At 47.8% G+C, this 25,607-nt stretch overlaps 1 protein-coding gene across 12 annotated transcripts in view; it reads left to right on the top strand.

Moving 5' to 3' along the window:
* Positions 1-25,607, top strand: part of NR2E1 (nuclear receptor subfamily 2 group E member 1) — a 201,861-nt gene that overhangs the window by 92,990 nt on the left and 83,264 nt on the right. For 9 of the 12 annotated variants that reach the window (XR_011258586.1, XR_011258585.1, XR_011258584.1 and 6 more), the window contains 5 exons: positions 18,409-18,496; positions 20,224-20,459; positions 21,721-21,867; positions 23,934-24,030; positions 24,418-24,567. Coding sequence is in view for 8 of the 12 variants with exons in the window: in XM_069598192.1 (XP_069454293.1) it covers positions 18,409-18,496; positions 20,224-20,459; positions 21,721-21,867; positions 23,934-24,030; positions 24,418-24,567 (718 nt within the window). In the remaining 4 variants the exon portion in view is untranslated. Of the gene's footprint in view, positions 1-15,056; positions 15,203-18,408; positions 18,497-20,223; positions 20,460-21,720; positions 21,868-23,933; positions 24,031-24,417; positions 24,568-25,607 lie in introns of all 12 variants that reach the window. The other 3 variants (XR_011258583.1, XM_069598190.1, XM_069598194.1) reach the window with 1 other exon arrangement.

Raw genomic sequence — 25,607 nt, 5'->3', positions numbered from 1 at the left:
ATCTGCCTTCCCAACGTGTGTGTAAACAGAGGGCAAACTCATTTTTGTCTCCCTTCTATGGAGAGTAGAAGGGAGTTGTTCAATCTGATGAATGGTCACACAAGGTACCAAGGGGACGTTTCTTTTCCTTCCTCCTCAACCACTTGCCAATACTTCCGCCAGCCTGGTGCATTCAACCCTCACAGGGTCCCTGCCATCACCTCATCCGCATTTTCTGAAGCTGCTAGGCCTTGGGCAGGAATCTAGGATCCTGCCTGGAAGGTGGGTTCGGCCAGGAGGTGGCAGCGGAGGCGGGGACAGGGACGCGGCAGCCACACCCACGTCCCTTCCCACTCCACGGCTCCCCCACGCCCCTCTCCTTCCAGTCTCCCCCCACCCAATCCCCCCACCCTTGCGGCAAGACTGAGGCAAAGGAGCAAGAGGAGAATCTTGGCCGCGGGCCCCTCCCCCGCCTTATAAAAAAGAAATTGACTTTTGTTTGGAGTTTGTGAAAAGTGGGGCTCGGGGCCCAGTCAATGGGGCGCCCCGCGGTGCGGGCTGAGTGGAGCTAGCGCGAATCGCTCAGCCGCGGCCCCAATTAATCCGCCCTTTGTGCGGCCCGCCCGGCCGCCCCCGCCGCAGTAGCACCAGCGGCCCATTGTTCAGCCTCGCCGGGCCGCGGGATTTACCCTTTTCAAACAGCCGGTTTTGTCCACGGCAGTTCGAGCGGAAGTTTCTCACTGACAATTTGCCCCAAATAGATAGATTTGTCAGAAGCGACCTTCGGGAAGGAAGCAAAAAGCCACCGGCCTGAAGGTTGGACCGAAGACTCGACGTCCCACCCGCGGTCACGCCGCCCTCGGCGCCCCTAGCCCGGAGGCCCGAAGCCCCTCGGGGGTCCCTGATCCCTGGCACCGGCTGAGCAAGACACTTCGAGGATTGATCTCCATTTACCCATCTGTAAAATGGAACAGCTTGGCGCTTACAAGCCGTAAGTCCAGTGCTTTGGGTCAGTTATCGCGTACAGCGTTAATTTCCTCTCTCCCCTCTCACCTCCTTAAAAAAACAAAAACAAAAACAAAAAAAACTGTAAGAAAATAAAACCTTCCGACATCAGGGACGACTTAAAACAGCCTTGAAGGTGAGTCTTGGTAACAAGTTCCGGATTGCGCACGTGTTGTTTCTCTTCTGCCCTTCGGATCCTTCTTAACAAAGATGTCAACCGTGCTAAATCACAGGTGGTGCCTTTGTAAGACCGACTATTGTCTCCTCATAAGTCAAGATATAAAACGCTTTGTACTGAATGGGCCGTGATCTGGAGCTCTCAACTTGGGAGTCAGGCTGTTAGATTTTTTTTCCCACCCACCAGAGCCGCTCTTCCCCCAAATGACCTCACTTAATAAGCAAAATCTAAAGGTGGGGGGAACCCAACATGCTGTTGATGAAAAGAATAGTTACTGATTTCTTCACACTTAATGGCAAGTATGAGTCTTTTAAAATACCAAACAGTTCTGTGAATTTTAAGCAGAACTGAATTGTATTAATCAGTTGATGGTTTGTTCATTTTCTATCACTAGAGGAGAAATACAAAGGTTGGGACTCTACAGATTCTATTTTTACTGTACTCAGGCAATCTTTTGCTTTAGAAAATTTCCTGCTAGTTGCACATGAGAGAAAAAAATTTTTAATCTGTTTTTTGTTTATCCATCAGGTGAATACACACTTCAGCATCATACAGAGGAAACCCTAGGTGGTCTTTAACAAGATTTCACTGGTTAAGAGCTACAATTTAGAGAAGATGACAATACATACACAGTGTCAATAGTATTTAAACAAACATCCCAGACAACAGAATAATGATTATTAACTATGATGCTTTGGGCTTCTGACTAATTTCCCCTGCCTGTCTGCAGCCAAACAGCTGCAGGATTTCCACACATACCCCCTCCTTAAAACTGTTTATGTGCATCATTTTTAAAATCGCATTTAACAACCATATCCTTCAAACAGTCCTTCTGTGTGAAATGGTTTAGTAATAGTGACAAAGCCAGTAGCAAGAATGTCTTTCATGCTAAAAGGACTCTTAACAGAAATCAACTCCTTCAAAAGATTTTACATCTCTTGAAATGTGGACCAGTGTCTGATGCTGTATGTTCTGGAGCATGGGTTTACATGTCTAAATAAATAAAGCTTTTTAACCCTACTCAACATTTGCACAGTGTTTTCAGAAGTGATTAAAGTGTACAACTGTCCTGAAGTGTACACCCTCCTAGGATTTGAAAATATTATAGAAATCAAAAGAAAAGGTAATCCAGTTAGCAAAAAAAAAAGGTGAGATTATTTTGTGTAATTCCTTTCTCACTTCCAGACAAATACTAAGTTTTAAAAATTACTTTACTGATCAGGACATTAAAATGAATACATTCCTTGTATACTCCCAACATGCAACTCCAAACATAGTTGCTCATGCAACTGGGAAACATTTAGAGATCCAAATATGTGCGGTTATGAATACTTGGGTAATTATACATTATTTTAGCTAATCATAAATGTATGGGTTAAAGTTGAATTACCTCCACTGTTCTCATTGTCGTTTAGCCTTTATTAAGCATCTCCTTGTACTAAAAGGTGGCCAAAATAGCCTTCAAAAAAGGCATCTAAATAGTTATATCTTATCTTTAGAGAGAGAAATATATGTTATACATGGTACATGTGGGCATTTCAAATATCTCATTATTCAATATCTTCATCTGAAAAAAACAAACAGTAGATTTCAAATGTTTCATCTATTCCAAAATCATGTCAATTACACCTGAAATTTTAGAGCCTGGGAGAAATGTCTGCAGCCTACCTCCTGGGTCGTGCAGTGCTATACCTGAAAGGCCAAATCCTCCTCCTCTCAGCAGGCAATCATCTTATGCCCTGAAGCATGAGATCTGATTACCCCTATCATCATCTTAGCTTGCATAGATACAGATGTTATTAACGGCTGTAGTTTATCCAACCCCTTTTAAAAACGCAGCTGCAGCATTTGACTTGGGGACCTCCTGTGAATCCCACTGGTTGACTCCGTCTTGCACAAAACACGTGGGGTTGGGGGGAGGGAGACGAGAGGGGGAGGTTTGTTTTGTTTTGGAGGATTTTTTTTTTTTTTTGATTCAGACTTCCCTAAATAGCCACTCGGCATCTTTGTAAGTGATGTGAATTCTGAAATTACTTACTAGAATAGGGGGACAACAGAGTACTGTGTGAACTAGATCATTTAGAAACAAAGCATACTAGAATGTAAGCTTTTCACTGCATTGGCGGAGATGGATATGTGGTCCTGACACACTTATTGACAGAATGAAGAATCGAATCTCTAGTTTATTCTCAAATACATTAGTGACATTTAACCCAGGCTATCCCATTTTACATAACAATTGTTTCTACTAGTGTAATCTGGATAAAGCAGGTTCTCAACCTGCTGTGGAGGGAATGGAGAGGTGTTTTTAAAATCTGAAAGGCCCAGATTGACAGTCCACACTGATCAAATTCAGTGATTAATTGTTCAGTCTAATCATTGACCTTTTTCTCTGCATCTACAATTAGTGTCTCTAAGTAGTTTCTCTTGTAGCCTACTTCATCCCCTCTACAAAATAAAAAGAGACCTCATATGTCTTCTATCCATTTGGACAAGTAAATTTTAAGTACTTACAGAGGGAGAGTTTGAAAAAAAATCTGTTAAGTGGAAGAGTCTGAAGTTCCAGAAATACTGAACTATTGCTTCAAGATGCACAAAACACTTTTCTTAATTCTGATTACTTCTCTTGTGAGTGAAATTGCCTTAATTGGAGCTTCTAGAAGCCCTCCTAGGAAATGAGAGGTAGCTCCTAGGAATTAATATTTCAAAGAGCATTAGATTCAGCAAGAAGAAATCTGGATTCTGGGATTGGCCTTTGTCTCTAGAAGAGTGACTTAGGACAAGCTTTGTCTCTAAGGGTCTCAGTTTCCTCATCTGTAAAATGATGAAATTGGATGAGTACTGATCTCCAAGGCTGCCTCTAACTTGTATGCTCTATATTTCTGGGCTAAATGGAAGCCAAGTTGAACTGTGCAATTCACAGGAAATTAAGAGGTTGAAGGAGGCTTGGTGGTTAATCTTTCCCTTTCTTGTTTCTCTCGTCATGATTTTGTTTTAGGAAATAAAAAATTACCTCTTCCCAAGGTTTGAGGTCTAGAGGACCTGTCCCTGCTCCCTATCCTCCCCATTGCTGGGGCAAAGCAAAAGCAAGTCCCTCACCCAGTCTCAGCTTTCTTTGTGAGTACCATCAGTTAGGACCACTATTACAACCCACGTTTATCAAGCAGTGGTATGTGCCAAAGTGTTAGGGCTGGCAACCAAAAATGACTCAGACAGTCGGCTTCATGGAGCTCCCTGTCTAGTTGGAAAGCTGGGTATCCCTTACATGTCCTCTGAACTTTTTGCTCTGGTGATTAGGAGCAAAGAAAACAGACATAAAAAAGAGGCAGCTTTTTCTCTGTTGATCTATCTTTCTGGGGAACACCATTTTCTTTTTCTTTTGTTCCTAGTAACATCTCAGGTTGTTTCTGTTTTAAATACATTTGAGGTGTGTCATCTTGTAGGGAGGGATACTAGGTCTTAAAGCAATTTGACGTGAGAGCCATAGTAAATTCTTCCTGCAACAAGGCAGGATACAAACAACTAAAATGTTATATGTAGGAAATAAAAGTAAAATATGGGAGAAAGATGTTTCCATTTGCTTATTCTTGGGGCAAGATGAATATAAAAGCACAGTGAGACTCTAGAAGTTTCTAATCCTCAGCCTGCCTCTAAACTTTAATTTCTTCTGCTGATGTGACCCTAAGAGAATGTGTGAATAAATATAGAGACACAATTTGTTACTTGTTAAGAAAAAAAATGAGCCCATCACACAGGGCATTGTCTTACTGCTGCTGCTGTTAGCACCAATACTAGATTGTATGAGAGAGGCATGGGCGCAGGGGTGCTATTAGTGAGGAGTAACAGACAATTAACTAACAGAGTTCTAGAAAATGTCAAGGAAAAACTCTACAACTCAGCACCAGTTGAGTCTAGAGCACCTGGGTCTCTTTTCTGGATTATTCTCAGTGTTGATGAGAGAGTCACCTAACAGGAGCCAAACAACTTGTGGAGAGATCCGCAACAGACTCAGGAGCAAGCCTGACGAGATTCACTTACTGAGCCCTCACTTACTGAGTCCTCACTGAGTACCTGCTTTGTACTGGACACTCTGCTCCATGACCCACCTTTTCTCTAACTCCCCATCCACTTAGGAAGCAATAACCAACTGTAGGTTGAATTATGACCTGGAAACAAATGAAAATCAACTCTCCCTTCAATGTAAACAAACAAAACTTGTGCTAGAGTGTCTTTTAGAAACTGACCATCAAACCTCAGTCAACCTTAACTGGGAGATTTTTGCCAGATGTTTTCTGGATCTGGGTATTTCTCAACTCTGCTTGTCCCTGAGGTGAGGGGAATTTTAAAGGAATGGATCTCTAGAGGAAGGATAACCTCTGAGAGGGGGCTGATCACTGGTTGGGGAGGGGAGTCTGTTCCACACCAACTTTAGGTCTGCTTGCTGATGGGAAAGCTTTTCCTTTCTTTACTGTTTTAATTTAGCATATTGGAAGAGACAGTTAATGGAGAAAATGGAACCTCTTTTGGGGGAAGCTAAGTGAATGGAGATCTAGGGGTCAGGCCCAGATAATCTGATGCTAGAGGGGTGTCCTGCACCCCTGCACCTCTCATGCAATCTAGTTCATAGGACCCTACTTCCCCCCTTATTTTGTTGTTCTAAAACATTTTTAAAACTAAGTATAGTTGATTTACAATATTTCAGGTATATAGCAAAGTGATTCAGCTGTATATGTAACATTTTTTCAGATTCTTTTCCATTACAGATTACTGTAAGATTATTGAATACAGTTCCCTGTGCTATACAGTAGGTCCTTGTTGATTATCTACTTTATATATAGTAGCATGTATCTATTAATCCCAAATTCCTAATTTATCCCTCTCCCTCCATTCCCCTTTGGTAACTGTAAGTTTGTCTCCTATGTCTGTGAGTCTGTTTTTCTGCTTCCCTGTTTAAATGATGAGAAGGAGGATTAGTAGGAGAGTGAGCTATGATAGAAGACATTTTTCAGAGGCAATAGATTCCCCTGACTCATAACCAGTTTTCCAAGGGGCATTGACAGTCTACCTAACTCCTCACTGATTTAGGGTCCGTTGGATATTTTTCCAGAATGTCCTGTATTTTCCTCCAGTCCAAAGCACTTATCACCTTTTATGAGTCCGCTCTCCCTGTGACTCCTTGAAAAAGAGGTCATGTCATTAATCTCTGGCACATAGTAGGCGCTCAGTGTTTGATGAATGGGGTAGATTGCTGGATGGCGAGAGAGACCCCTAGATTCCCTCATCCTTCTCACGGTCCATCTTATTTCTTATCTCCTGGACAAAAATGTAACCCTGTAATAAAAGATGTCTTCCCTTCCTTTTTTTTGCTTCCCTTTTGTTGAGAACCTCATTCTCACAAAAGGATAGAGGAAGTTAGAGACTGTGTTTGGACCTGGTCAGAAATGCTTCAGAACCTCTGGGGTATGACCACCCCTTTCCAAGCCAACTTTATAAACCCGTCCTTACAGTTAATATCTTGTCTGTGTTAAAAGGTATTTCTGATACATGGCATTTCCCCTTTATCAATCACTTCTCATTGTAGACTCACAGGAAAAAATCTTTGAAAGTTAATACTGAACAGGACTTAATCATTTTACAGATAATTACCTGGAGCCCAGAGAGGTCTAGTCACTTGCCCAAGTTTACACAGCTTGTTGGGACAGAGCCTGAAAACCCCCTCAGTCTCCCCTCCCACCACCACCCCCAACCCCATCAGCCAGCCTCTCTGAGCGGGCTCCCAGTGATTAGCTTGCTGTGTCTCCAGCTACTTCTTGGGAAGTCTGCAAGCAACTTCCACCTTCATTCATGTGCCCAGTGTTTCCGCAGCACATAATAGGAATCAGGCAGCGTACTTGAGCCCATGGACACGAAGATAAAAAGTAACAGTCCCTACCTTGCAGAGTCTTTCTTCTCTGAGGTCCGACCTCAAGAGTTCCAAGTTTCTGCACCTTAGATCCGAGCTCCCTGTGTCCTGCAGCAGCTTCCAGTGAGCAGAAGCCAGAGAACACTCGGGTGCCAGGCTCCTCCTGGACCTGGTGGGCAATTGGGCCCTAGCCCCTCCTGCCTACCCTGGATCTTGTAGCTGCCGTTGCCACCGAACCAATCATGCCAGAAAGTCATCATGATGATTTCAGAACTGCATTGTGATTTATGCAAAGCGTGCAGATAATTACAGCCAGGCGCACAGAACACAGGAGAACATGCTGTGGGTGTGTGCGCGTGTTGTCTTTTGCCAGAGCTGGATGGTGTGTGTGTGTTTCTATTTAGTGGAATTCTTGACACCCTGTGAATCGAAACCAGTGGCAGGAGAAAAGATGGGACATTCCTGTTTTGACTTTGAGACAATTGGTGAACCTCAGGAGTATTTTCCACAAGTTTAGGTGCCTACAACTGAGCCGGTAGGGCGAGTGTCTGGAGTAGGGAAATCAGTCTTTAGACCCTTTACCGCAGTCCTCCTACCTCCAAGCCTCCACACCTGCAAAGTGATGTTCAGGACTCCCGGTCACAGACTACTAAACTTTTATCTTGAAGACCGGCAGGGCCGAATCTTCCATGCCGGCCTTCATCTTTGCCCGAAATAAATTATTTGGACTCTTTAAAGTTCTTTAGCTTTAACTAAGCTCCCCTCTTTGCATCCACATGGCAGGTGTTTTCGGTGGTGATGGCGATTGTTGTAGCGGTGGTGGCAAGTGTATTTCTGAAAGTCATAATCCCAGTGTCCAAAATAGAGCCTGGGATAGGAACTGTGTTTCTGAAACGCTGCCGGGAAATCATTTCTTTTTCTAGGTGCGGAGTTTGTACTACTTCTCGGGCAGGGCCAGCTGAGCACAAGTCTGCCCAACTTGTCAAAAATGTTGACTTACTGCCCTGTCTCCTAAAAAACCCTCAGGATTATGGTTTTGTATCTCATTTCCCTGATCTCCTTCCACTTCGAAAAACAGACGAGGTATAACTTGGGAGGTAGTCGTCTCCTTTCTTGCTCTTTCTGGGTATCCGCAGACCCGGGTCCTGCTTGCTGCGCAGCACTAGCACCGCGAGGCGTACACGGGCGCGGGCTCCAGGCCCAGCCCAGGCGTCTGCGGAAAGTTGCGGTCACGTGCTGTGGCAGCGAACAGGGGCGCACAGCCCGCGCCCCTGAGCCTCCGGGGCCGAGGAACTGCTGCTCCCTCCAGAGGCCGGGGACGGGGCGGGGAAGGGAGGAGAGGACGGGACGCAAACACTCACTTGCACCCACATACTCAGATCGGAAGCCTGGAAAAGTGGGATCCGGAGCGGGCGGATAGAATTGCGGAGTTCTAGTAATCTGTTCACCTCCCCCAGAGCGTGCGCTGAGGGCCAGAGAGCAGGAGGTGTGACCCTTGACCTTCGGCCAAGCCCACGCCAGGAGGTGAGGCTGGCAAACTCTTGTTCGACAAGTTCAGGCTGCTGGGAGAGCTTAAATAAGAATTAATCTCTTAGAGCTCGAGGATCACTCTCTAGGCGTGCGCTCTGCCGGCGCAGAACAGGAACCAGGGCACGAGAGAGCACAAGAATCGCGGGAAGGCAGGCAGGAGGAGTGGGGGACTGAGGCGGGGGAGGGAGCTCTCCAGAATCCCCGAACCCTGAGGGGAGGGGCCGGCCAGCGAAGTCCGCTGCGGACGAGCGGCGGGAGGAAAGCAGCTCTACCCTCCCGCCGTGCAAATGCAGAAATAATGGAGGCGAAATAGATTCGCCCTGCTCGGAATGGGCTTTACTTCTGCAAGCCGGCAGCACCCTCCCGGCGGCTGGTACCCAAATAGACAACGCGAAGGCCCCGGGAACTCAGAGCCTCCAGCAAACCCCATCCCAGGCCCCACGTCCGCACACAGCGTCCTCGCAGATAACTTTCCGTAGATAGTTGCAAAATGAATAATTACTCACCTCGGACCAGATCCAAGTTTTACCCAACAGAAGGGGCACGGGACCAAGAATGAACCAACTCACATGGCCATATCCGGCGTGCATAATCACACACAAACACACAGCCACCCAGTTCTTCCACGAATCTGTCTGGCCCTCTGGAGAGAAAGAGGAAAGCGTTTAGAGAAAGCTCCGGCTCCCCTCCCCTTCCCCTTTGCCGTGAATATAATAATAATTCATTTTTTACTACAAGAGCAGCACCATCTTCACCGACGCACCCGCACAGAGCCACACTTCCATATTCACACTTAACTCCTCAGCTCCAAGAGCGCCTGCATTTTCTTTGGGAGCCGCTTGGAGGTTCATTAATATCATTAGCATTTAACCCCCTCCCTCTTACCATCTCCTCCCCGCACATGGCTGACGTCAGACCCCGCCAGGAGTTGGGGGAAAAGCTAAGTGGGCCAGGGACGCCCTATTCCCCTCCCCGCGGCTGCCTGTCAGAGCGCTTCTGGAGATATTACAGGGGACCCAGTCCGCAGCGACAGGCACAAAGTCACCGGGTAATGAACTTCGGGGACCCTCTGACGCTGCGTGCTTGGCTCTCCCCGGATACCGGGAGCTGGCCGCCTTTTCCCTCGGAAGACTTCCCAGCAATCTAGTTTTCCCACTCCGCGCTCGGATTTGGGCAGCGCGGAGCCCATCTGCCTGAGACTGCGGTTGTGCGTTTCCCTTCTTTCCGTAAAAGAGCAGCGGTCTGTAGCGATCTGCCCACACTCTGCATATGCCTAATATAGAGGGAGAAATTGAAGACTGAGATACAGGAACGGTGAAGGAGAGGGGTTTTGCCCTTTTTTTGCTCCGTAGAAAGACCATTTTCGTGTCTCCATCTCTGTTCTTCAATACCCCTCTCTTGCCTGTCCTCCTTTCTCCCTCGATCTGCCTGTCCATCTATCCATTTGTCGTACATGCCTGTGTTCATACCAAGCAACATTCCCAGCGGCTGCGGTTTTGCAAGAGACGGGAAGAAACTTAAGGATGCTTAAATTTCCACTGTGGAACGAATTCTGAGCGCCCAGAGAGCAGCGCAGCGCGCAACCGACACCCACCTGTCTGGCCCCGGAGCCTCCCAGGCTGGAGGGCGGCTGGAGAGCGGCGGCGCCCGGCGGCGAAGCGGGCGTTGCCGGCCGAGACTCGGGCAGCGCCCACCAACCGCTCCGCCCCGGGACCGCCAGCATGAGCAAGCCGGCCGGATCAACAAGTGGGTACCTATCGGGCCACAGCGGGGCTCCGGCCCGCAGGCTGGGGCGGGCGCGCGGGGTGGCCGGGGAGGTCCAACCCGGCTCTCCAAGGCTCCGAGCCCGGGAGAGGTATTCCAGCGGTGTGTGCGCTTTGGCCCAGCTCCCTGTATACTATGAGTCAGTGCCTTTCGTGGTGAGAGATGAACAATTTCGTTACCTCTGCATTGCTTGACCCCCAACCCCACCCCCAACTTCTCTCTGGTATGGTGGGAAGGTTGCGACCCAGGCAGCCCACCAGTCCCTGTCGAGTAGCTTCCACTCAGCCGCCAGGTGGGAAGTGGGGGTGTAGGGGGAGTCGGCGGGGGCGGGAACTAGGCCGCAGCCCCAGGCAGCAGCACAATAACACGCTCACTCAAAACTCCGAGCTCCAGAGCGCAAAAGCAACTCTGCGCAAAGCGGATTTTGAATGGAATGCTTTGCACCCCGTTTCTAGCTATTTCAAATAATCCTGTAAATTGGGAAGCAGAAACAATTTAAAAGTCACATTTTCCTTAATCCTAAATCCGCGTAGGTCATAACTGGGGAATTTAAAGTATGGCGAACCGCTCTAGCAAGGCGAGGACCAAATCCCTAATCCCAAGGACTTTTCGAGCGGGAGTTCGGCAGAGGCAGGAGAGTGCGGCCTGTTCCCTTCGCGCGCTTCTCTCCTTCCTTAAACTTGCTTAGCTGGAGGCTCTCCCTTGGGACACCAAATCGCCGCCGATCTCTAACCGCCCCTAGACGCTCAAGTGCAGGGCTGAGTGTGTATGTACAAGGGTTTTTGCGTGCACCGTGTTTGCGGAACCCGAGAATGCGCAGGACAGAGCAGGCGCTGGGCTGGCGCGGCCGCAATGCTGGATCTCTGTGGGGGCGTTTCAGTTCCCGCCATCCGGTGGCCCGGGGCTGCGGTTTCCAGGGTCCCACGGCTGGAGGTGGCCGCTGCCCAAGTCCCCACATCCCGAAGTGCTCTCGCTGCCCTTGTTTTCGCTTATAGCATTTATGGCGCTCGTGATTTCCTCAAACACTCCCTCCCCTCACTCTCCCTTATTGTCCCGAGTCTTTGAAAGTTGGGAGAGTCCGAGATACTTCTGAGGACTGATAATGAAGTCCCACTTGAGTGGGATGCAATTCTTCCCCGCCCTGCCAAGAAGTGAGTTGTGTTTTCACTTTGTCCGTTTGTTTTGATTTTGGGCGCTGCCATTTTAAAGATTAAAGTAAAGTGAACGTGAACTAAAAGAAAAAAATGAGAAATGTTTGAAACTAAGGCAGAGAGAGGAGAGAAGGGATCTTAGATGCCGCCGGAATCAGAGCCGACCCTGGCGGAGGACTGACGTTTCCAGTTTGCCTCGGGCCTGCCTGACCCTGGCTGTCCGAATCTCTGAGAAAGGAGGCGAATTCGCATATTTTTTGTGTGGCCCATGTTCTGGCGTGTGACTGTCCTTCCCAGGAGGCTCAGGAGGAACGCTTTCCTGGTGCATTCCGAGCCTCCGTTGCAAAAACCGAAGCCGGCAGTCCTAGGCAGGCCTCGGTGTGCTTGCTTGCCCTGTGACAGGCCCTTGGCTCTTTCCCTGGAAGTAAGGCGCCTAGCCCACTTAGGGTGCAGGGTCGCCGGGGTTGAGGGGCCTTGAAAAGTGAGGCCTCGAAAGTGAGAGAAGGGGCGGGCGCGAACTGGGTTCGCTGGGGACCGCGCCCCTGTGCAGCAGATGGCCTAGGACGCAGGCGGACCCTTCGGACTTTTAAGGGAAAAGGCAGAGGGCCACTGGGGAAGCTTTGGAGTTTTCCAGCTTCCCAAGAGCCTGAGCTGGGCCTCCTAAACCTCGAGGCCGACACTGGTCCAGACGTCTCCACAGAGGTTTCTCAGGGCCGCAGGACAGCAGCCCCCGCCCGCGGCGCCGCGGCATGCAGGCCTTCTCCAGACCGGTGGCGGCAGCCAGACCGAGGCTTGCAGCCCTCGAGCCCCGGGAGCGAGGAGGTCGGCTCGCAGCGGGCGAGGTCAGACCCGAGCCAGGCTGCGAGGTCTGCAACCCCAGCCTCGCTCGGATTCTCACAGCTGGAGAGCAGAGCGATGTCACCCGGGAGCCCCGCCTGGGTGGTAACAAGACCCCGGCCAGTCACCCCTGCAGCCCAGACTAACTTCTTTCAACAGCCTCTGATGGTAATTACAGTAATCGAAGCTGCCATATATCTTTAGGCAATTATGACACACAAAAAGCCCCAAGGGGACCCCCTGGCGAGGGAAGTTAAGAACGGTTTTCCAGCCTCAGGAAACTCCCGCCTGCCTCACGTCGGAGCTCGCTCGACTTGCTAAATGAGAGGAGCTTTGCAACGGGGTTAACCAGCTTGTCTCGTGACCCAAGTCACCTTAACGTGGCTGGGTGGCGGGGTCTGAGGCGCACACCCGCTCTGCCTCGGAATTTTCTCGTCCTCCCTCCTGTGCTCCGCCCCAGACGGGTGGGCCGGCTTCTACTGTGCCCCGGGAGCCGCGGCCCGGAGGTCTGCGCAGGGACAGGGCCGACCTGGCGCGCCGGCTAGCCCTGGGGGCAGAGGAGCGAGGAGCCCCGCCCCGGGAGACCGAAGGTGTGGCCCGCACCTCTGGTCCTTTCTTCACCGCACCGTGGTTCTCCAGAGATGCCTGTCCCTGGCCTCCTTTCTGGATAGGAAGCGGAAAAGAGAACCCTCACCACTGCTCCTCCCTCGCGCTTATCTTGGCATCATCAAAAGTGCCACCGGGAAGAGGAGGGTAGAGGAGGTGGCAAGATGACTGGACCCCCAAATACAGACCCCAGCTCAGTCAGAGGGAGAGTGTTGTGCAGAGGAGTATGGCTGCAAAACATGGAGACCAAGTTTACTGCTTTCCAGAGTGAGGGAGGCTGCTGGGCAGCTGTTGAGTTCCCTTGGGCGCAGTGACAGGCCCGAAGGGGTGAGGTACAAGACCCGAGGTGACCTCCCCTGGCTCCCTCCAACTCCCTCCTCCCCCCCAGCGCAACCTCTCCTCCCACCCTGTGGGAGAAGGGGCGCCGAGGCGGTGGTCGCCGCGCCGCGCGCCTCCCCCGCAGGCCTTTGTCGCCATCCGAATTCCCATGCTACTCTTTTTGACGGGTCACTGGTGGCTCTATAGGCAGGTGCTATGGCGGGGTTGTAATTGCCCGGGCCGAGCCTGGTGGTTACCAAACCCCCCTCCCCAACCCTGCCGCCCGCGTTCTCCCCGCCCCCACCCCCTGCAGCTCCTCCAAGGCCGCGCTCGGAGGTGCTCGCCCACTGGACGCCTCAGAATCCACTAGCAAGTTTCCACCCTGAGGCCTCGGGTCTTCCCCGTGCTGCGCCCACGCTTCCCTTCCTCCCCTGGCCCAGCTGTCCTCACCCTCGCCTCCCATCACCCCAGTGGTCCCCAACCCGAGTGCTCCCGGCACCAGTTGGCAGCTTCACCCAGACCAAGCCGGAGGCCGCCCGGGCCCAGACTAGAGGCCTTCGAAGCGGTAGCAAAGGGAAAATTAAATGTAAAGAAGTTAATTATTAAGTAGTATTGTTGACTATCCCATCATCATTATCAGAGTATTAATTAAGGTAACCTTGTATTTACTCCTTTTGTTTGCGGGAGGAAGGATTTCTAAGTCTCTATGAACCGCTTCAGTCTTGCTGGACCCTTGAGCCCTATGGAAATATAGTCCCTTTCCTTCTGAGTTTTTGAATTTTACCCTCTCCGAAACAGTCCTCCGGGCTCCGCGGTCACCCCAGACTTGAGGGGATTCTAAGGAGATTTCCCTTGAGTCAAGCGGCTGTCAAGACCACGGGGGTTGGAGGGCAGTCAAGAGAAACCAGTCAGATGGCTTTTAAAAATCAGCCTCAGACATCGGTGAGAAAGTGGGAGTGAGGGACCCCATGCAGGATTTAGTGTGAGGAGATAGGACTTCAAGTAGGAAGACCCTGGGAAGTGGAGGGGGTCCTGTCCCACCCTAACTTGCCAGGAAATCAACATACTTACAACACTCTCCCCCTACTTGCCTAGCTCGGTGCTAGTTACTTTGAGGAGAAAAAAAAAAATTTTTTTTCCTGAAAGAAATTGTCAACAGCGATCCATCAAGCATTATTTTAAATAGGTAAAGTGAAAGTTGGGCAATTACCACTACCCTTATTATCATTAATAATCCTAGTATTAGCATTACAATAATAATCCTAATAATAACCACCGCCCGGCAGCTCAGCGAAACCTCGATTGCCTTCCAGCTGCCATCCCTGGTTCCAGCCGTGTTTGTTTTTCTTCTTTTCCCTTTTACATTTCAAGTTTGTCTCCTCGCGCGCTCACTAACAACTTTCTCTGTTAAATGCAAGAGCAAGGGAGGGAGGCGGCCAAACTTTCCGCGGAGCAGAAAGGCAGCAGCGGGCCGCGCTGCCGCCCCGGCCTGCTGTAATCTTTTATTCCAAAATGGGTCTCGGCGATTAGAGGAGACCCAAATACATGTAGCGGTGCATGAATAATGCTCATTGTAGGAAACTGACACTTGCTCAAGGAAAAAAAGTTTGGCTATAAAATCACTTCATTATTTGCTTTTACCGCAGCTTCGGTGCTAATCCCTTCGGAGGTCAGATTGCTTAGCATCTCTCTCTCCCTCTCCCCTTTCCTCCTTCTCCGCCCTCCTCTCTCTCTCACCCCTTCCACACACACCCCCACCCCTTCCTTGTCTTTCCTGCGATTTCAGGCCGTATTTTAGATATTCCCTGTAAAGTGTGTGGCGACCGAAGCTCGGGGAAACACTACGGGGTCTACGCCTGCGACGGCTGCTCGGGGTTTTTCAAACGAAGTATCCGAAGGAATAGGACGTATGTCTGCAAATCTGGAAACCAGGTACCTTAGCAGGGCTGCGCTGCCCGGCTCCCCTCTGCCGCCTCCCCTTCTTTTGTTTGTGCCAAGGCCTCCTCTGAGTTTCCAAACTGCTAGGGAGAGACCAGGCCCTGACCACTCCTGCCCTCTCCCCTCCTTCCTGCCTCAACTATCAGTGGCGCTTTTGCCTGGGAAAGGTGGGAAGAGGTAAAGGAAGAGAGCTGAGTATGAAGGAGGAAAGCTGAAATCCCAGTGCCTCTTTATGTCCTCTCTCAATCCCCCACAGCGCCCTTTTTTTCTAAATCCTTTGACACATTTTTACACTGGATAAGGCCCATACTCTGACTATAAAGGCAGCCCAGGGGATCTAAGGAAATTTAGGATCTAAACCACAAGCACAGGCAGGTGAAAGGGCTGTTATATGTTGCCTGCCACCCCACCGCCATTTTTAGCAGCACTCAAGCTCAATGCTGTGACCTGGGTCTCAGGGCAGAAGTGAATTGCACAGGGCATCTCAGTCAAGGTTGAGATGCGAAGTGAGTATTGGCCAGTTGGGACAGACAGGATGTGTTGAATAAAGAACTGTGCCCTTTCCGTTTCAGAGAAGCAGGGCTGCTTGGCAGTGGGTAGTGGGCCTTCAGCACCCTTGTGAATTCAGTTGAGCCTTGTCAGAAAAGGACAGAGTGAGCAAGAAGAGAAGGTGCCCAAGGAAGGAGTAACTGGCAGACTTTCCATGGTTCCCATATCTTCTTCTCTGCTTAGAAGGGGTGCTTGGTTGATTCTGTTTTGGTCTTGAGCAGGAACTGTCTTAAAGAGACATAGGAGTAGGAGCACGGGCTAAGTGTGAGCTAAAACTCCCAGAAAGAGTGAGCAGACCCCTCCCCCTGACTCAGTTTCCAGCTCAGAAGATCAGCCTTTTGGTCCCACACTTTCTTGGCCTTCTCCTTGGCCAGGCATACAGATCCTAAGTATAGAATGACCATCTCCACTCCCAAGAAGATCCTGAAGAGTGCAGTGGTCAGAAGTCATCCTTTGGTTACCAAAATGGTAAAAACATTTTCACTAATTAGTATATGTATTAATGTCTATGATATACTTATCCATATATTGCTTGCTGCTAGTGAATTATTTATCTTTTTCTGAAGCTATGTCTGCTCATGCCAAGTTCTGATAGATCTGGATTATCAACAGAAACAAGAACAAGAAGATACTGCATTTGGATAAGTTATCTTGAACTCTCCAGCCCTATTACCTGTTTAACGAAGCCCATAACTCGGTGTCGGTTTCTCATGTCGCCATTTGAACGTCATGTTATATATCCCCAGGACTGTATCCCGGTAGCTCCGCAGGAATATGGGATTACTGTGGATCATCACATTTGAGCAGGCCTCCACTTTATCTTTTATGCAATGCACAGAATTGGGGAATCAAAATCTCAGATGCTATGCTTGATATTTTCAAAGGGGTTGGCTGTCAACTCAAACATATTGATGTCAGTCCAAGTGCTTGTAAAGGCATGGTGGTCCTCTTCTTGCACAGAGAATAAATGGCCCAAACAGAGGTATGCATCTTTCTCTCGGGCTCCAGATATTTATATGCAGTTGATCTGATTTGAAGGCACTCTTAAGAACTAACGTAAGCTTCTGTTTTGCATTAGTATGTTTATCAGAATACTAGAAGGATAACATTTGAGGATAGACATATGATTGCATTTATTTACATTGAGCTATTTAAACTTCTTTACATTGAGCTATTACACTAGCCAGCAAAGATGCCCAGAAGAATTCAGTTAGGAAAAAAATTATTTCCGTTTTCTCTTTTATTCTAAGTTTAGGTAAATAGCATTCCAATTCATCATTAACAGTAATGAGAATGTTTAGAAATTGTTATGAACTTCTGCTCTACCTTCATTTTGAATAAATCAACATATTTCAAATCAGAGGGGTATGATCTCATAAAACTGTGATTTGAGTCTGTAATTTTTTCCTGAGGGGTATTTCAGAAAAATATGCTTACTCCAAATTCAGAGTATATGAGTTTTAAGGTTATGGAACAAAATAAAAATACATTTATTTTATTATCTTTCTTTCCACTGTAAATGTAACAGTAGCACGTAATAAAAACAGAGGAGAGCACCAAACTTCTTATGTATTTACTGTGTATAAAATACACATGTAGATATGACTCTTTATGTATCTATATATATGTTCCCTCAGTAATAACACCTAACATTGAATTAATTTCATTAGAAATTTTCTCTGTACTTTCCTCTTTTAATGGACAATATTTTTCCAGAAAATTTCACTGGATAAAACATTTATTTTCTCATGTGTCTCAGATAAATATTTCTAAGGCAGCAGTTACCTCTATTTTTTTAGTTATCATGCTAATATTCTCAGTCCATATTATAATTTTTTCAGACAGTCCATCACATTATTTTCCAGGTCATATTTCATTGTGGACATTTCTAGAATTTGTCCAGGCCTTGGGCTCTTCCCTTCCTACCCTCATATCTGTAAGCCTTGCCCTCCTAACCACTCTGGCTTCTGCCTCACCTTCCAGGAATGGCTGTGTTTCTATGAATCTGGGCTGAGGGTAGTCTTTAAAACAACTCTCAACCTGCTGGTTATAAGGATGGCTTCGAACACGTAGACAAGAGAGGAAACAGAGAGTGGAGAATAATGAAATATTTATCTGACAGATAAATGGGCTCACCCAGAGAGTGACAGAAAGAGGTAGACTCAAGAGCTGAAAGCGGAAAGAACAGTCCGCGGGAGAGGCATGTGGCAGGGATCCGGGCAGGCAAGCCGGCTCGGTACAGTGCTCTGAAGCCTCCCTCCACCCGGGCAGGTCGCTGTCTTCGGTCCTGAAAAGTCTCGCCCCCTACTCCACCACCACTGCGCCTGGCAGAAGTTCCCCCTCGTGAGCTCCTCCCCGCACAGCGGGGTCTGGCAGTCCAGTCGCTCTGACCCTTCACCTGCTTGGACTCCAGCAGGACTTTCCTTCCTGTCTGCTTTCATAGGGTCAGGGACTGGTTTTGTTGAAGCCCTTTCTCCCCCTGGCCCTGCCAGTGCCCAAGGCCTTCGCGTTTTGCGGACCCATGCTTGCCGCTTCGCGGTCTTTGGCCGGGTCGGTACTCGGCCTCCACGCGTTTTCCTCCGCCCAGAGCCGGCTTCTAGTCCCCACTCTAAAGGCCCTTGGGGCCGCTGACCACCTGCGCTCTGTTCCAGGGAGGCTGCCCGGTGGACAAGACTCACAGAAACCAGTGCAGGGCGTGTCGGCTGAAGAAGTGTTTGGAAGTCAACATGAACAAAGATGGTAATCTACTTATTCTTAGTTCATCTTATGTTGGTTGAGTAGTAAGTAAATTATGTATACAGAAAATAATGGCACTCCTATGCATGTAAATCATCTCCTGAGCATTTCTTTCCAGACTCTGGGAATTGGCCTCAGGCTTTAGTCATCTCCGGCTTGAGTCCCAGCCCCACCCCACTGAACTCCCCAGGGTAAGGCCCATGCCTTCATGGGGCCCTTGCACCTCACAACCATCCCCACTAAGCTAGCGTTCCTGAGGCCCCCACTCTGCTGGGGACGCACTTGTGACGTTTCCGATCTCCCATCCGGATTCCTCTTCTCACCTCTCCTGGCAGCCCTTTTGTGGCCAGTCTTAAGTCTGTTAGCCTCTCACAGGGTCTTGCTGTCTGGATGTCTCTGGTAGAGAATATCCTATGGACTAGGAGATTGGTTGAAGGAGGAAGGGCAGAGACATGAACAGGCAGAATGTCTAGCCCTTGTTTGTAGACTCACCAAGATCACAAAATTAGGACGGCTGTTGGGATCTGTGCTTCTCTCAGTTCTAAAGAAAGGGGATGTAGCGGCAAGGTAACACTAGTGGGTGTCTGGGGCACCCAGCTCCCAGACGTCTCAGCAAGAACTAGGTCGTCAGGATGCTTCTTGGGCTTAGAGTGCAATCCAAGGGCGTGGCCGGCGGTGGCCTGGCCAGGGCGCCCCAGGCCTGGAAGGGAGTGGGAAGGGGGCGGGAGTCATGGCCAGGAGGGAGGAACTCCTCAGGACTGCGGAGTGGGCTTTGCTGTGAAGGAGGCCTGCCGTGAAGGAGGCATCCCCCTGAGGTACATGCAGCTCCCACTGGGGAAGTTACTTCCTCAGCGGCGCAGGAAGCAGGAGGGAGCGTCCAACCTGTTGAACTTGTGTATTGACAAGTTGTCAAGCTCGTGGAGCGGAAGATTGCCCTGAATTAATTTGTTTGTTTAAACTGTTGGTGGTAATTGTCACATCTCCCTTGCCTTCCTCCAGCACATTCTGAGAGGGCTTTCCCTCATCCAATCCCCCGGCGGGCCCGGGCTCGGGTTCTTTTCTCTCCGGCCCTCTGAGGCCAAGTGGTATTTCCAAGTAGGGCGGGGGATGGAGGTGGGCGGAGTGGTCGTCGGACTGATTGACTAAAGTCTGTGCACAGACGCTGTGTGTGTGCGTGTGTGTGTGCGTGTGTGTGCGCGCGCGCAGACGCGCGCTCAGTGGCTCAATCCTGTGTTACTCTTTGCGACGCCATGGATTGACTGTAGTCCCGACAGGCTCCTCTATCCATGGGATCTCCCAGGCAAGAATACTGGAGTGGGTTGCCATTTCCTCCTCCAGGGAATCTTCTCGACCCAGGGATCTAACGCTAGTCTCCTGCAATGCTCCCTCTACATTCAATTGAGGTCGAGACCTAGCCACTCCTGCCCAGAGGATCTCTGGTCTCCCTGCAACCTGCCTGGGCGCGGAGGAGCCCTGAACAGACAGAACACACGTAGTCTTGCCTGAGGCTCAGGCATTAGTGTGACATTGTGGGCCGCTCTTTTCGGCTTCAGCTTCCTTATGCAAACAGTGTAAGGGTTAGACGGTCTCAGAGCGCCTCCACCCTCACGTTCCTTCTCCCCGCTTCTCTTCACCTCCCGGGTGCCCTTGCCTGCCTAGACGCGCGGCAGCGTCTGTGTGATGACCACGTCTCTGATCTCGGGCGCGCGCCGGTCTGTGTGTCTCTGCAGCGGTGCAGCATGAGCGGGGCCCTCGGACGTCCACCATCCGCAAGCAGGTGGCCCTCTACTTCCGTGGACACAAGGAAGAGAACGGAGCGGCTGCGCACTTCCCCTCCGCCGCACTGCCGGCGCCGGCGTTCTTCACCGCGGTCACGCAGCTGGATCCCCACGGCCTGGAGCTGGCCGCCGTGTCAGCCACCCCGGAGCGCCAGACACTTGTGAGCCTGGCTCAGCCCACGCCCAAGGTCAGTGGCCTTGCTGGGCCCGAGGCCGTTCTGAGTGGAGGGCGGAGAGGGGCACGCCCATTCTTTCTCAGCTGGGATAGCTCGAGCAACACTTAGGGAGAGAGACCTGGCGGGGTCCTCAGTGCTTGGCCGAGCTCTGCGGGGAGCACTCGACCTCCCGCTCTCCCCTGTTGAGCTGGGGTGCTCAAGCTTCAGTGTGTGGTAAAGTCACTCTCTGAGCTGACTACAACTGTGGACTTCTAGGCCCATTCCCCCTTACAGCAAATTTGAGGTGGATCCCACCCAGGAACCTGCGCCTTTAGAAAATACCTCTTCTGTGAAAGCCTGTCTGAACCAAGAGGGCAGCCTAAAGTATTCCTGAAGGACAGAAGAGCAGAGTTGTTTTTAGAAGAAAGAAGTTGCCTGCAGCTGACAAAAGAGCACCTTGAATTCCAACTGCAGGGATCTAATCTCTTGGACAGAGGTCCTTAATGCAAGAGAGAAATGTGGAGCTCACCCTGTTAGGACAGTATGAAGAACCTGGCTTCATTTCCCACTCCACTTCTGAGTCACATGAATTTACATAAGGAATGAGCCTCTCCTAGGAGGGCCACAGCCAGAACCACCTCAAAAGGTACCCCTAGGGACTACCTTCCAGACTTCCAGCTGGTACCTACACAGATCCCCCACTTCAGGCCAAGAAAGCCTCCAGATCTCCCCCAGACAAGGGCCAGCTGCAGCCCCACACTGCAGGGAAGCCAAACACCTGGGTGCATGCACGATATTTAATATTGCTTTCTTACCCTTGATGTGTATAATAAGCTTGGGAAAGTAGTGTTATGAATATGTTGTCAGTTATGAATGGGAATGCTCTGTGAATGATTAAGATGTCTAATTGAAATATTTCCATAATATACTAATCCTTTCTAAAAATACTCGTATGCATATTTGTGTTTGGGATGCCTATTAATTTATACTTTTTTTCCCACACCTATTTTTATTTACTCAAATGCAAGAAGCTCTAGTCTAAATTGGGAGACAGGCCTGGCACTTGGCTCAGCCCGAGGAAAATTTGCTGCAGAGGATAGAAAAGCCACATGCCCCTCTTGATGGAAAAGGCCGCCAAAGAGTGGAATGAGCCTCTCCCAGTAATTATTATTTCCCAGACTCTGTAGATGTTCCCGTCTCCTTCCTTGGTCTAGTTAGAAAACTTTAATAGTGGCTCTTCTTGCAGAGCTGTTGTTTCCTTACTCCCTGATTTTTCTCTTTCTTCCCCACCCAGTATCCCCATGAAGTGAATGGGACCCCAATGTATCTCTATGAAGTGGCCACAGAGTCAGTGTGTGAATCAGCTGCCAGGCTTCTATTTATGAGCATCAAGTGGGCTAAGAGTGTGCCAGCTTTCTCCACGCTATCTTTGCAAGACCAGGTAGGACCAAGAGGGCACTGAGCTCTTGGGGGAAGAGGGTTGGGAAAGAAGCAACAGTTGTTAGGCTTATTAAACTAAATGCTACTTGGATAAATCACCAGAGCCAGGCATCCATTCTTAACAGCAGTGAGAAAGTGATTTTTCTTAGCTTCTTGCTATGGCTTCAAAATATCTAGCTATGGAATCCTTACTAAGAAGTGTGTTATTTCAGGAAAGTTGGATATGATCTGCAAGAAACAAATACACAAGATCATTTTCTTTTTTAGTTTAATTGGAACATCAAATTTAATCAGAAATTTTAAAAATCATAAATCATAATGATGTTTTAAATTTTTAATAAAGCAACATTTGCTTAAGAACACTGGAACTGAGAGAAATAGAAGGTGATGAGAGTATTCCCTGGTTAGATTTTGAGAACTAGTCTCATATTTGCAGCTTTTATTTTTCATTATGATGCTCACAGTTTTGGCCACTGATGTATCAGCATGAAGGATTAAAGGGTGTGTTGCACAGCTCCCTTGATTCTTTAAATGCTTTTAGAGATTTTGTGAACAAATAGGTCTGGTGCATAATCCTGTGATTGTAAATGACAGTAAGTGGGAGAAAAAAGTATGTGCTGTTAAAATTGTATCATACCAAAACTCAGAAGTTTTATTGTTAGGAATATCATAAATGGCCTCTGCCATAATTTTTCTATCCTTAAGGGATAAAAGAAAATGAAGTATTCACAAAATTGGCTGTTACCAGTACATTCATGGAAATTAATGACAAATTTCCCAAAAGGCTAATAAGTAGTTCCAAAAGCAAAGGATTTGTTTCTTTAATTCATTTTATACCTAATTAAAGCATAATAGTGCCCCTTAATATGAAGTATGTTTCCTACAGAGAGACCTGGCAATGTGCTCAAAACATTTAATCTTCTAGCATGGGATATTCTTTCTTTTGTGGCCTGGACTTTCAGACATGGTTAGAATTAGACATTGTTTACCTTGCATTTTGAAAGTATTATTTTCTGTACTTAATGCAATAAAGCTGAAAATAAAGCATTTTGAAAATTAAACCCTTTGGTCTAATTGTGATTTTGGTTAAAAGCCCTCACAATTCAGCCCTTAGCACTCAGAAAGAAATCCTCTCACATAAATCATCCAGGATTACTGGTTTTGGAGAGATTTTTCAAAAACAGATTTTTCAAGATGGTTAGTTTTTATCTTTGACCAGATTTACTTGTAGACTCTGACCATTTGCTGTGTGTGTGTGTGTCTATCTGTCTGTCTGTCTGGAAGTTGGCTATTTTTTCTGAAAACAAGTATTTGTAGACTCCTTAATCCAAACAAAATTTACTTACTATCTGCCACTTAGCCCTTCAGTGGAAACCCTTCAACAAGCAAACTGCAGTGAAGTGTAATCCAGTATATTAATTTGGAAAAGGAGCCAGATTTTCATTTTAAATATTCAGTAGCACATTTCAATAGAATGAAAATGACAAGCACCTTGATGCTGTCCACTTATGAGTCTCAGAAAAATCAGGCAGTGAGATGAGGTAAACTCAGCAAAACCCAATTAACATAATTACACCCTGATTTCCCTGCATGCCTCTTGGGAATTAGTGATCGCTCTCCCAGCCCAGCCCCCTCAACCCTCCAGGGAGATTGGGGCCCACATCAGCATGCTTAGTCTGGAATCCTCAACCCTAATAATATCAACATTTTCTATGAGGGGAATCTGCCTGCTGGCCTGTTGTTGGCATTTCATAGGGCCTGGGTCACCCATGATGTTTCTAGGTAGTCAGGAACAAATGGATGCAAGGACAAGAAGGGTAAACCCTTTTCCAAGGGAAGCAAAATTGGGGGAACTGGAGTGACTGACTCTCGAGTGCATGTGCAAGTATAGACACCTTTTAAAAAGGAAAATATGAGAAAATAAGGGAAAGCTAAAATATTCAGAGGAAAAACTACCAGGACAGGCATTTAAAACACTTTTTAAAATGATAGAAATTTACATATTGCAATTGTTTATAAATTTATAAATTACACACTATATTATATTATACATCTATTGTATGACAGCTGATGCTTTTGGAAGATGCTTGGAGAGAACTGTTTGTTCTAGGAATAGCACAATGGGCCATTCCGGTTGATGCTAACACTCTACTGGCTGTATCTGGTAAGAATTGCACAATTTAATGACTTTGTTGTAGAAATTACCATAAAAATACATTACTGAAAAAAGAACAACATGTAAAGAATAACAAATTCCTGCTGAACAATAGAGTATACCTGTCATTTATAAATCTATATTTAAATGCAAATAATGTTGTTTTGTTGTATTCATGACTGCTTGCATTGTTATTTAAATGCAAATTACTGTGTTTGTTATTATCCAAGAGAAGATTTTATATTAACTTTCATACAATATAGCCAGTTTACATAGAATCAGATATCTTAGAGTGACAATTGAATAGATATTGATATGCAGGATTTTGTCAAAAATCAATATTAAATCATGAAAATGCCTTCATGTTAGAGCATTTATTGCATATTTTTATTCTAGGCATGAATGGTGACAACACAGATTCCCAGAAGCTGAACAAGATCATATCTGAAATACAGGCTTTACAAGAGGTGGTGGCTCGGTTTAGACAACTCCGGTTAGATGCTACTGAATTTGCCTGTCTAAAATGCATCGTCACTTTCAAAGCTGGTAAGCAGATACAGACTGCTGTCTCTTCTTCCAGTTTTGCCATCTCAGTAACTCAGTTCAGTTCAGTCGCTCAGTTGTGTCCGACCCCTTGTGACCCCATGGACTGCAGCACGCCAGGTCTCCCTGTCCATCACCAACTCCCAGAGCTCACTCAAACTCATGTCCATTGAGTCAGTGATGCCATCCAACCATCTCATCCCCTGTCGTCCCCTTCTCCTCCCATCTTCAATCTTTCCGAGCATCAGGGTGTTTTCAAATGAGTCAGTTCTTCACATCAGGTGGCCAAAGTATTAGAGTTTCAGCTTTAGCATCAGTCCTTCCAGTGAATTCAGGTCTGATTTCTTTTAGGATGGACTAGCTGGATCTTCTTGCAGTCTATGATACTCTCAAGAGTCTTCTCCAACACCACAGTTCAAAAGCATCTTCTTTGGTGCTCAGCTTTCTTTATAGTCCAACTCTCACATCCATACATGACTACTGGAAAAACCATAGCTTTGACTAAATGGACCTTAGTGGGCAAAGTAATGTCTCTGCTTTTTAATATGCTGTCTAGGTTGGTCATAACTTTTCTTCCAAGTTGTAAGCATCTTTTAATTTCATGGCTGCAGTCACCATCTCCAGTGATTTTGGAGCCCCCCCAAAATAAAGTCTCTCACTGTTTCCACTGTTTCCCCATCTATTTGCCATGAAGTGATGGGACCAAATGCCATGATCTTAGTTTTCTGAATGTTGAGTTTTAAGCCAGCTTTTTCACTTTCCTCTTTCACTTTCATCAAGAAGCTCTTTATTTAGCTCTTCTTCGCTTTCTGCCATAAGGGTGGTGTCATCTGCATATCTGAGGTTATTGATATTTCTCCTGGCAATCTTGATTCCAGCTTGTGCTTCATCCAGTCCAGCGCTTCTCATGATGTACTCACTCTTATCCACCTCCAAGTCCAAAAGAGAGGTGATGGTTTTCAAGAGAGCTGATACTCTTAGTCTGACTCCTCTGGACCTGCATGTTCTTCTTCTTGTTGTCTGTCCACTTTCAGAGAGTGCTT

Source organism: Ovis canadensis, chromosome 8, assembly GCF_042477335.2.
Source record: "Ovis canadensis isolate MfBH-ARS-UI-01 breed Bighorn chromosome 8, ARS-UI_OviCan_v2, whole genome shotgun sequence".
In the NCBI taxonomy this organism is placed as follows: Eukaryota; Metazoa; Chordata; class Mammalia; order Artiodactyla; family Bovidae; genus Ovis; species Ovis canadensis.
This window is presented reverse-complemented; position numbering and strand designations above follow the sequence as displayed.